Below are 12,947 nucleotides of genomic sequence, written 5' to 3' on the forward strand. Positions count from 1 at the left end.
CCACCGACGCCCTGTGTTGCAGTTATCACGCCCCTGAGGAGGCAGAAAGCTGTCAATCTTTATAAAAATAAAGAAAAACAGTAATCACTATTTTTTTTTACCCTATTATTGTTTGTAAAGCAAATGAAGACATACTGAAAGCATCAGTAAAGAGAAAGAAAACACTGTTTTCAGTTTGAGCCACACTATCGCACGCGCTCCCCTACCTCTCCCCTTCTCTCCCGGAGCATCTCCCCGCCACTCAGAGCCTTCCCGCAGCAACTCGAATGTCACCACACCAGTCTCTTTTCTGTCTTTTTCTTTTACGTCATCCCTCCTGCTCCTCGCCTGGAGCCCTCCTTCTACCCGCTGAGTAAAGAGCGCTGCCAAAATTTGAAAACTTATTTTTTGCTCTAATTATTTTTGTGCTTCTTTGATCTACCATAGTACCTGTTGAACCTCGCTAACTTGGACCCCGGCAACTCGGACTTTGGGCTAAGTTGGACTCTGACTGACCCAGGGACTAAAGTCCGAAGTGTGGTTGTGCCCGGCAGTACAGACTTTGACCGACAGGTGGTCGTCGGTCCGTGTTGTTCACATAGCAGCGTCGCAAGCACCACGTGGTTGCTGTTGTTATTTCTACTATTTTCAAGCCAGATTGTGATTGACACGTGTGACTTTTTGTGCCAACATGTCCTCAAGAGCTTCAAGACCAAGTGGGGTGAAGAGGAAGGTCACCCCCACATCGGCGCCACCCGGGCAGTGTTTTAGTTGGGGCCCGCGTGTGTGTGGCTGTGCCCACCCCGGGCCCGGGCTCCTCAATTTGCCAACTCTTGAGAGATAACATGATGAGTTGTTGAACACCTTAATTACAGTCTGTCAGGGCTTATGCCCTAAGGCACATATCAGGATGAGGCTTACACTGCTCTGCATTGCATTGTGTGCGACGGGGGCGCAATTTGTCAGTAAGGAATTATTGCACCTCCATGCGGACTGGCAACACCCCAGCACAGAGGCCAGCCAGAAAAGGATCGAAAGAATTCCCTTTGGACATTAACTACTATCAAGAAACAACTTAAGGTCAATTCTTGTCTAACAGCATGGGAATTAAAAGAACAAAACCCTATAATTCTTGGCAATGTGTCAGTTAGCACTGTGAAGCAATGCATCCATGACGATTTGAAATTCCGTAGCCATTGTGCAAGGAAGAAGCCACGGCTCAACCTTACCCACATGAAGCGTAGAGTTGATTTTGCCAAGACTTACTTACGTTCAGTGGGATATGACTAAGTGGCAGCATGTGTTGTGGACAGATCAGGCTTGCTTTTCTATCATTGGAGCGTGGACTTAGTGTGTAAAGGTGCCCTGAAAGTGTCCCCCTTGAACCTAAGTACACTTGCAACGCTGTTAGGCACCCTGAAACATTAGAGGTGTGGGATAGCTTTTCATATTTTGGCACTGGTGACCTTGTTGTGCTACCCAGGAATGAAATGCTGAACCAGTGTAATTATTTGGAGCTTCTATGTGATTATTTGCCTGGGTGTTTTGAAAATTGCCACGCAGACATGTTCATGTTTGATGGCGCTCCTTGTCACTGTGAGTGGCTTGAAGACTGTCAGGTAGACTTCATAGGTGATTGGCCATGCAATTTATTAGATCTTAACCCAATGGAAAATACGTGGAGCATTATTAAGCGGCATCTGCAAAGGAGGGACACAAGCACCATCGCCGAGCTGAAGGCAGCTGTTCGGGAGGAATGGAACAATTAAGGCCTGGAAATGATCCACAAACTTGCAGATGCAGGTCCCTCATGCCTGCAGGAGTGCATCAAGAGGAAAGGCAGTCCTAGAGATTACTAAACCTTGGGTAATTTCTAAAAATGTTGTTTTATCAATATCTCATCCCGTTGTTTACGCACGCTGCGACTCAGCGCATAATGCAATGCCGAGCAGTGTACTGCATACCCCATAGATACTTCATGTATGGTCAATTTACTCCCATTTTATACTGAGAAAATGAGAGGTTGAAGTGTCATGCCCCAGGAGCTTCATTTTCTATTTCCTCTATTTCCCAACACGCCCTCTGCGTGTATCGAAACACACGAGAAATTAATCAAGATCAGGGTATTCGCCGGCTGCCTGGGATTGAACCCGCGACCAGCGTGACGGGAGAGCCACTCCTTACTGAGTCGGCCAAAGAGGTACCCCACTGGCCAAGTGGGTTATGGGAGGCTCATCCCTCAGGCACAGTCGCCGCACTACACAACTTTCCCCTCTATGTAGATTCATTTCTGTGTGTTGAGACCTTTAGACTGTGACCCATTTTGGTGCACTATTTCACATACCTCCAACACTTCCCATTTTCTATTACCCTCAGAGCTTGGGCCATCCTACCTGTTACCCCTTCGGGGAAACTCAACAGAACTGCAGGAGAGGATACCCACCGCTATGCCACCACTGTCATGCCCCGGGAGCTTCATTTTCTATTTCCTCTATTTCCCAACACGCCCTCTGCGTGTATTGAAACACACAAGAAATTAATCAAGATCAGGGTATTCGCCGGCTGCCTGGGATTGAACCCACGACCAGCGTGGTGGGAGAGCCACTCCTTACCGAGTCGGCCAAAGAGGTACCCCACTGGCCAAGTGGGTTATGGGAGGCTCGTTCCTCAGGCATAGTCGGCGCACTACAGAAGTACAGTTCAAAATCAGATTGAAACACCAGTATACCACAACCTTTCAGGTGTAATTCAGCAATACCTAAAATGTCTACCTTTCTTCTCTCCAACAATCTTATTATTTCTCTCCTCTTCCATGCCTCTCTCATTCCATTCGCATTAAAAATATACAACATTGCAGACATTGATTATTCTAAAAAAATTATGACATCTCAAAGCTTGTTAAGTGGCCTTCAAGTCAAGTCCCAATTTACTCTGGCTTACATATACAGTAATCCTTCCCATGTCTGACAGAAAAGTCATCAAACCATCCAGATATGGATGAAATCAGGATAAGAAATAATACCCGGACAGACCCTACCAACACAATATGTACAGTGAATAGCACCCCTCTTTTAAGTAATGATTCCTTTTTTTGTGTAGGCCAGCCAGCCCAACCAGCCATGTTGGAACATTATGTCTGGATACAGACATATAATTACAGATATGGACTTAAGAAAGCCATGGTTTCGTATCTGAATATAGAGCATGTCCGGATATGGGACATCCAGATAGGAAAAGGATTACTGTACTTAATTGCAGTCTGCAGCTGCCAATCCACTAATTAATAGAGGCACAACATTTAAAGCATAAAATACAGTACCTTAATGTCAGCATTACATTTTGTGCGAATGTCTAAGAAGTAGTTGAAAGCCTGCTTGAGCACCCAGACCCTAAGCATGTGGTCCTGCCCTGCTGTTGCCAACAGACGGCCACATCCACTGAATTTTGTGCACCATATGGGACCAGTATGCTCTCCTGAAAATAAAAGAATTATGATTTTCTTTGGTTCTCTTACAGCATCATACATCATCACCATCACCACTGACAATTATCCATATTTGTATTTTCATGGCTGATTTTCTGTGGGCCTCTAACCTGCCTTGACCCTTAACCTGGCAGCCGGAAAAACCCATCACCTGCCCTTTAGGGGCTAACCATGTAAGGTCTGCTCAAGATCCATTAGTCTTAGAAGCAAATTTGTTATTTTTTCAAAAACCTGGACTAGTCTATCATACACACCAGTTCTGTGCAAACCATATCATCTACAACCCTTTAAATACAGAATATTCTGATCTTCACATCAAATTTCCTAAATGACCTGGTAAAGATGCACCTCACTGTTGTAGCTATAGTGGTGATTGAAATCATACCGTATTTCCTGGCATTAAAGACACACCCCATTTTCAAATGTAATATTTTGGAAATAATGAAAATAATAATACATAAGAGCCTTGTTTATCCAGCATCCAAAACAATGGCACCCGCAAAACGATGGCATGGACCTGATCTGCCATTGTTTACGTCAGGGCTGCCACAGCGGAGTTGGCAACTATGTGGCATCACCAGTACACCCAACACGTTTACCCTTACGTTATTAGCAGACGGCACCATGTCACTACAGGGCAACTGCTGTGTTTACATTGTAGATACGGGCAACTGACCTTAGCCGTGTGTGACACACACTCGGAATAGTTGGAGTTGCCAGTTGAATATAACAAGATTAGAGAACACCCCGTGCTGTGGGACCACAGTTCAAAATATCTTTATTTCTCCATTCTATGAAAGTTGTTGGACTCCTGGTCTTCACAGCACAGTTATCTGATAAGGTTTGGGTAAACACTCCTGTCCTCCCGTCTTTAAAAGTCATGATCGTGCCCACAACCACTTCTTCCTTCTATTTAACTGCAGCAACAAGTCCATAACTTGGGTAATGGCAGCACAATCCGCAACAGCCCTTACTTTATAAGAAGATGGCGCCATGTCGATATAGGGAAAATGCTTTGTTTACATTGTAGATACAGGCAACTGACCTTGGCCATGTATGACACCAGAAAAGTTGGAGTTGCTGGTTGCATATGTATATATATACATATTGGTAAGTACTGGCATCTTTAAATTAAGTATTCATAATTTAGTGTTTGGTAGGATATGATGTATTTGCTTCATTAGCAATTCTAAAGTAGTGCCAGGAGTTTTGGGAATTCAAAAGGAGTAAGTCTCAAAACAATGGCAAAACGGGTTAACCGGCATGAGCTTCCCCCAGTTCATGCTGGATAAATGAGGCTGTACTGTAATAATGATAATAATGTTATCCTGACCTTTACCAATTTTACTAAGATGTTTTGTTGGTTAATTCCTGACTTGTAGTACATGTCTAGTACATGTCTACCATATACTACTGGACCAGTACTATATACTAGTACTATACCAATAAAGAGTCCATGACCAACACCAAGATTTGTAGAGGGAGTGTGTGGTTAAGCCTCATACTACATTTGGAATATATTATATGTATCACCGGTTTTACTACAACTCTTTTTTTTATCACCACACGAGCATGAGAAACCAAACATCACAGTATGAACAAATGACACTGGAGGTGGCAACTCCCACACCAAGAGCAAGACCAAAACAATAACAATGACTGCCATGAGTGTATCCTCTTCATCACAGGACACTGCCACTTCCTATAGGCCAATGTAAGGCCCGCAGGTAATGCAGCATTTGGTGTTTAGGACGCATGCTAATTTTTCAAGTCATTTTCAGAAAAAAAAAAGTGTTTTCGATGCCAGCAAATACAGTAGTTATATTTCATATATCATAATGGCATTACAACGCCTACTACTTAAACCTTACCTGCAATTTCCTGGACATACATAAGGTTATCAAATTCATGGGGTCCTTTGTGGTTATGAGTCGTCTTGATCTGGAAACAAGGGAAAGAGTACAAATTAGGAGTTAAATTAAGAGGAAGTGTAAAATGAAATGATGACTTAACCTCTATACTGGCTATTTACAATGTTTTTCTTGCTCTAATTTCATTCACACCATGGGCACATCATCTCATATATCCCATCACAATTACACAATATATGGGTGATATATTTTGTTATTCCATTTAGTGCTTCCCAAATCCTCTCCTTTTCCTCTTCTGCTCTATTAACACATGGTAAATGAGCAATTATAATTTACACCTTCATGCTCCAATTATAAAGTTGTATATAGGCACCTTAAAACTGGCCAATGTTATTGATCACTTCACCTTGACATAATGCATGGTGTCGTGGGCTGGTGCATCATCCTCAAATACATCTTTTTCTTCCCGGTGTCTGTGAGAAACTTCATGAGCGAGAGAACGTGCCTTGTTCACAGCTGACTCCATTTTTCGACCCAAAAACTTCTTCAGTTGGGATCTTTAAAGTAGGATAAATATAAAAGTTTTGTAGAAATAAAGTACATTTATATCACATTCACACAAAGATACTAAGGGATTAACCAGGACAATTTTCATCTTTTATCACATATCTGACTTTTGAACTCAAGGTAGATGGACATCATACTTACGTTTTTTTCTTAACAGCTGAGCTGTCCACATCAGGAAGTTTCTTGACATTGACTTCAAGAACACTTTCTTCATCTGACTCTGGCCCATCAACATTTGAATTACTGTTGAACATATCAAGTGTTAATTCTAACATAAAATCATACACATCAGTTATACTAAACAAGAAATAGAGTATACAAACTACAATTACAGTAAGTAAAATATGTCATTCGGTCAGGAGATGCAATGACTGCTCTATGTCAAGAAATATGATTTTCTTATAAAAAAAAAGTTGAAAATGTTTGCTCTCTTAAGAGAACTAAACTTTAAAATGTCCACATGCTGTGAAGTATTAAAGTGTTTAATGTTCATTAACCATTAACCTCTAACAAAGTGTGTGCCTGGGGTTGCATGGTTTTCTTGGTGGTTTTCCAATGAATGAATAACTATTTGGTAATATAGCATTCCTCAAATTTTATGGTCTGCAAAGTATCTAATGAAATTATATAAATGCATACCTCCAAACTATGACATACCTTGATTTCATAGTAATTTTATCTTCAAAAATACTTTGTTATGTTAAAATGGAATGATTTATCTTCTATCTTTTCATAATTCTACCTCACATAAGAACACTTAAGTGCTGATACTTTACTACTTCACTACAGCCAAAAATATTCATATATACTGACACTAAACAGGAGGTTGTGAAGTGAAATTAAATACAGATCTACGTAATGCTGTAAAGTTCAATGGAAAATAAATTGCGCCTCATATTACCAAGAGCTGCTGCGACTTAGGGCTTGGAGGCAGCTGTCTACAGCTGACAATGGCCTTCCTGATGGGGCACGTCCTCTATAGCAGCAAATCATTAGTTATGTATAATGGACAGCTCAGTGATATTTCCTTTATACATGAAAATAGAAGCTCTACAATCACTTTCATATATATCTGGAAATTTATTTCCCACACCAAGGTAGCCCACCAGAAACATTGTTCACAGCCATATGGTGAAAATCAATGAAATCAAAGTCAATAATCAATCAATATCGATAAATAAATTAAATATATAAATAAGTACATAAGAATATAATGAAATCCATTTATCATTGGGAACCCATTTTTGCATAAATGCAGGAAAGGTAAATAGTAAAAGCCATGTGATCATCAAATAAGTGCTCTGGGAAAGAATAGCTATAGGAGGTAGTTCAGCCCAAAGCTCAGCCTCCTATAAAGCAGGATCTACATTTCTTTTCATCACCATTTATGACCAGCAGTGGGATATAAAATTTCTGTTCTTAATTTTCATGTTTCAGAAATTTAATATATACAAATGATTGAAAAGAATAAATAAATTCTGATTGATTTTCAAATGAATGGTGATTTTACAAATGGGTCATCTGCAATACTTTCTTGCTTCCTCTGACTTCTCTTATTTATGAATTCACTCTTCATTTCATAACAGTAAAGAAACTACAGTCAACCCACAATTTAAAATGATTCGACTAAAGAATTTCTATTTAGCACAAGACCTAAATTTAGGACGTATCTTAAGATACAAAATGATCCCCAACTCTCAATAAAAAATTATCCTCAATTTAGAACAAACTATTCTGGAGGCATAATAAAAAAATAATACATGCAGCAGTGCAGCAAGTCATTATAAAAAAATAAAAATAAAAAGAGAAATATGACTTGGAAATGTAAAATAAATACAGTAACATGTGGAATGACACCAACAAGGGTGTGGCAGATGAGGCCAAGTCCCTCCTGGCCACTGGTTGTCTAAGTGCAAGAGCAATCCAGCTGCTGATTTGAGAATCAGCTTCTCTGTGATTGAGTCCCTCGTGTCCTCTATTAAGGGACCGATACCACTATTTTTGGATGAATATTTTTGAAAATATTGAAAATAAAGATAGATCCTGTAGACCTTGAATCCGTGTGGATAGCATTTCCTTGCGTATTTTCACAAACTTAAATAATTGAATGGTTGGAAATTTAAATAACCTCCTCACACAAGAATAGCTGTCAAAATCAGTGTATGAGGCTTAATGCATATTAAAATCATATACTGAATATATGTAAGGGTTATTTTGTATCTGGAAGTGTCTATGGAAGTATGGAAAAGCATGGTTAAATACACCAGGTATTTGTTATATGCGAGGGTTACGTTCAGCAAAAAGCTTGCATAATGTGAGTTCGCATATATCGAACCTATCATCCCATTAATTATAGGGGGTTATGTTCCACGACCCGTTTTCGAACCCTCTAAATATTTATTCCGGCACCGTTTCACAATAATAAAGCACTAAAGCAACAATAAAGCACATTATAGATAAACTGTAAAATAGAGCTGCTGATTGCTTCCAGGGGGAGACACTCAAAGTCTACGATTTAAGCTGATAAATAGCTACCTGAGGATTAACTTTAGGATCAGAGGGAGGAAAAGGTTAATTAAAGGCGAGGAAAGTGTGGGGAAACATTTCCACCCGCCGCCCTCTAGTGCGAGTCGGCCACCATACCTCTCCAACCAGTCCCACCAGCGCATAATAGTGAATTTTTCTTGCATAAAACGAATACTTGACACAATTAGGTTAGTCGCATATGAGCCAATTCACGTATTTCGAACTCGCATATACTGAATACCCGGTGTACAAGACTATGTAGACAAGCAGTGTGAGGTGATTGGTATGGTGGTGCAGGTCACACAGCCACACAAAGCTCCCCAGGGAGACAGCCTCATCACTGAAAGTTTATTCTGTGAGCCTTATGTCCCTTTCCTTGCTCCCTCCTTCTATATCACTACCTGCTATGTGCCAATAGAAGCATAATTTTAGATATGAGAAGGCTTCCCTGCTGATGTATGTTTGATTCAAACTGTTTTAAAGCAGATGCCCATCACCTTTAAGTTTCCAAGTCAAAGGAATGCAACCCCCAGACTTTACATATTTTTATATAGTACAATTGTTTAGTTTATGCAATATGTATGTTACATGACCCCTTCAGGGACATATCCCTTGTGTTCATAAAGAAAATTTCAGCAAAAATCATTTAATGTTCATTCTCATATGTTCATATAACTAATCAAGAGGAAAATACATGGAAATGTATGAAGACCAATTTTATACCAAAAATGCACCATTCTGGGAACTGTGAAGGTGATAACTAATGAACTGTTATCTACCTATGCTCTGTATCAGCTGCTGTCCATCCAAGTTCACACAAGTGTAGCACACCATTACCATACCAGCTAAATCATGGAAGTGAGAAATGAACAGAAGCTTGATAATAACACATTTTGAGAGGACTTAAAGAGAGAGAGGGGCAAGATGATTATTGGAAAGGAGAGTCTCATCCCTTATCATGGCAGGAGTGAGTGACTGGCTGCCCAAATGGTACCAGAAGGATACTTCAATTCCAAAAAATAGAGAAATTATCAAGTTATAGGAGCTGCTTTTTTCCCTACTTTTAGTGTCCAAAGTTGGTACAGTTAAAGTCCAATAATCCAGATACAGATGGTGTGAAAATCCCAATAGTACAATTTTTTTTAAGGTGGTTAAAAAAAAAAAAAAAAAAAAAAAAAGAAGGACAAAAGTAGTGTAGTGAATGGCACCAAGCAGCAGGGACAAGAAACAGAAGACTCAGGAGATCCTGTCCTCTTCTGCATCTACTACTGTTCTCTATGAACATTCTTGTCTGCCATGATTGCGTCTGCTTCTCGTAAGGGGTTCCCTAAATGTTTGTTTAAGACAAACAGCAGGCCTGCTTAGATGTTGTGGTCCACTGTTTTTACATGGTACATTAGCTGTGTTCCCCCAGTCCCAGCTGAGACTACAGTCACCTGAAGTGATCAGTAGGGGGAACAGCAGGAGATTATGACCAAACTCGCCCTAGGGGTTGATAGCAAAATATTCACTTGATTTTAGGTTTGTTTATGCACTATATTGGTGGGAAAGGCTTCTAAAAGTGATAGTCCTGAGCAGATGCCTTAGGATGATGAGTGAAAGTGACAAAGAAAGTGCACAGTAGGTTTAGAGAATTTTACATACTACAGTAATGTTAGGTAAAATAATTAAAATATATGAAATGTGAATAGATTGAGTGAAAACACAATATTCAGGCAGCCTCGACTCTGCTTCATGATTGTCTGAGGGGTTCGCTTTTCCTATGGCACCCCCTTATTTGGCATTTTCATGAGCCTACTTTACTTCTTTGTGGATTTATTACCGCTGGGTCTACTCTCTTTAAATGGATTTACTTTCCTAAAATGGCTGTTCAGCACTTCTACACATTACTGGTAACTCTGGTAAGTAATAAAATATATCATGTCTATGTTTTCAGATTATGTGAATATACTTTTCAGTTTCAGGGGTTCCTCCCAGTGATCTGAACAATACGATAATATGAACAACCTTTGGTCCAATGCCACTGGATTACTGGACTTTAGTTATGTAAATGAAAGTACCCAAAATTCAAAACAACTTTACACAGTGTACTTCTTTGACCAACTCACTAAAGACCTATGGTTGCCAAGTCCTGTTGTCTTCTTTCCTTGAAAGTAATACTGCAAGCTTTCCTTATATAAAGAGGATACCACAGATAAAAACAAAAGTTGAAAAAGTTTCAGAATCACGAATCATTACAACAGTTTTCTCTAACTGGAAAATCAAATCAACTTTAGGGAATACAACAGTTGCCATATGGCTTCTGTCTATGCTAAGATTTTCTTTCCTTTTTTTGAGGCCTAAGATTTGAGAGATCTTGGAAGCTAGATCCAAATTAAAATTTGCTGAACATATGAAACTAATACACATTTTTTCTTAAAACTACATCTGCTTAGTACAAATCAAATAACATGCATGGAAACATGAAACACTTTTCATGAAGATGAAGAGCTAAAAAAAGATCAGTGTACACACCTGACATATTCACTTGTGAGCCTCATGATATGAAGGGAAAGGGGGTTGAGGGCTTTTGGTAAGCAGCTTTCAGCATCACTGAGTGCAATTCTTTCTCCAGTATCAAGATTGAGTACCGTTACTTGTTGCAATATTTCCTGAAAATATATATACATTGTTATGCTACTTAGAAGTCAATTTACTAATAAAGTATCAACACAGCAAAAATCAATAAATAATTCAATGATTCAATGCCATGTTATCATACTCTTTGTACATCAAAATAACTACTTGTGTTACTTGAGAAACTATATCATTCAGCATCTATTATAACAGGATAATAAATAAAATTAGGTTAGCCATAACCTGAGAGTTTAGGGGAAGGGCAATCTTGTATACTACAACTTATATTATATTTCCAGAAGCTAGGAACAGTAGAAAGCATGTAAGCTGGCTAGTTAGATTTCAGCATATTATACATAAAACTTGACACTAGAAATGACACCTGCTATCATGTAAAAAAAAAAAATAAAAAAAAAAAAAAAAAAATCTGATCATAGAGTATAAGGTGTATAACAGAAAAATCATTGTTTTCATACATGATAGATCCTTGCCATTTGTGAGGTTTCCCCAAAAACCTTGTGAACAGCAAAAATTATAAATGATGCCTCTCATCTGAGGTCAGTGAAGTGAAATCTGGATAAAGTTACAATATTTCTACATGCTTGATCTAATAGGGTTCTTTATGGATCTCCTTTACCATATTTACACCCATGATTTTACTAAACTTCCTTACTTGGCACATAACACATTCACCATCTATATCAAAAGGTAGGAATAGGAAAGAATTGAAATTATTGTTTGCTTCCTTGATCCGTATTTGACTGTATTTTTAATGAAGCAACAGAAGTAAACAGACTGTGGAAACATGTGAGAGAAATGCAAAATTAACATACAGCTCTTTAGTGGTCTTTAGCAAAGCATCAAATATTAATTCATTCTCTTTATTTTCTAGCCAACTCAGGCATAGTCAAGAATCAAATATTGTATATTTGTAAATGGCAAGGACCCATTTTACATTAGATGTTGTTACAATTTAAATTGGAGAACATGAATTCACATGACCGGTCCAATTTCATGACATTCCAGCCTTCAAGAAAAGGTTAGAAAAAATTCATGGAGAGGAAGGATTGGTGGTGTTAGGTTTACCAGTATCTGCCAACTCCATTAATAATAAAAAGAGGTTATCACAGGACACACCTTAAAAGAGATCACTCCTCTAATACTAAAAACTTGGGATGTCTAATACTAGCTTGATTCCCCCATGCCATGGTTACGGTGAAACCTTTGGGCAACAGCAAAGGTGGATGAGACGGCTAGCAACGTTTCTCAACCGGGGTTCCCTAGATCCCTTGGGTTCCACAACAGCGATTGCCACAGGTTCTACAAACCTCAACTTCTGCTTGAGCCGATATCTGGTGAGCAAGAAAGACCCCCAAATTTTGTAGAATTCTTGTGTTTCTTGTTCTGGCACATCAGATTTTCAAGACCCTCCCCCCCCCAATTCTTGGCAAGAATCAGGGCTCAAATCACAGCAGAGGCTGTCTAACCTCTGTCTTGCTGGCAACACAGAGGTAAACACACTACACTGCACCTCCTTAGGCCTATGGCAATGACCATTTCTTGAGCTTTCTATGGGTAACCCTGCCAGGTGGGGTGACATTGAGTTCAGGAGGTTCCTGTTGTTTTACTGCTGTACCACACACCATTTTAAAGCATCACTGTAGGATAAGTAAGAACTTTCCGGTATGAAAACATCGTCATCATTAGAAACAAAATGTCAATATTTTGTGGAGAAAAAGGATGTTTTAAGAATTTCCATCAACTGCAATGATGCTAAATAGTAAGGGAAATGTTCCTTATAAACTGTAGATCTCGTAATTGTTACTAAATTAACACCTATTATCCTAGAATGAAAAAATGAAAAAGTGTTGGTTCATCAAGTCACACGGGCAAGAAAGAGCGCT

At 39.2% G+C, this 12,947-nt stretch overlaps 1 protein-coding gene across 12 annotated transcripts in view; it reads right to left on the minus strand.

Annotated features, from left to right (window-relative positions):
- LOC127009675 (WD repeat-containing protein 44-like) overlaps window positions 1–12,947 on the minus strand; it is a 58,340-nt gene that overhangs the window by 22,872 nt on the left and 22,521 nt on the right. For 7 of the 12 annotated variants that reach the window (XM_050882974.1, XM_050882972.1, XM_050882981.1 and 4 more), the window contains 7 exons: window positions 10,942–11,078; window positions 9,207–9,272; window positions 6,803–6,877; window positions 6,043–6,144; window positions 5,741–5,891; window positions 5,335–5,404; window positions 3,299–3,453 (listed from right to left, as the gene is read on the minus strand). In XM_050882974.1, coding sequence (XP_050738931.1) covers window positions 3,299–3,453; window positions 5,335–5,404; window positions 5,741–5,891; window positions 6,043–6,144; window positions 6,803–6,877; window positions 9,207–9,272; window positions 10,942–11,078 — 756 coding nt within the window. The remainder of the gene's footprint in view (window positions 1–3,298; window positions 3,454–5,334; window positions 5,405–5,740; window positions 5,892–6,042; window positions 6,145–6,802; window positions 6,878–9,206; window positions 9,273–10,941; window positions 11,079–12,947) is intronic. The other 5 variants (XM_050882983.1, XM_050882982.1, XM_050882980.1 and 2 more) reach the window with 2 other exon arrangements.

The sequence above is a fragment of the Eriocheir sinensis genome, chromosome 41 (genome assembly GCF_024679095.1).
Source record: "Eriocheir sinensis breed Jianghai 21 chromosome 41, ASM2467909v1, whole genome shotgun sequence".
NCBI lineage: Eukaryota > Metazoa > Arthropoda > Malacostraca > Decapoda > Varunidae > Eriocheir > Eriocheir sinensis.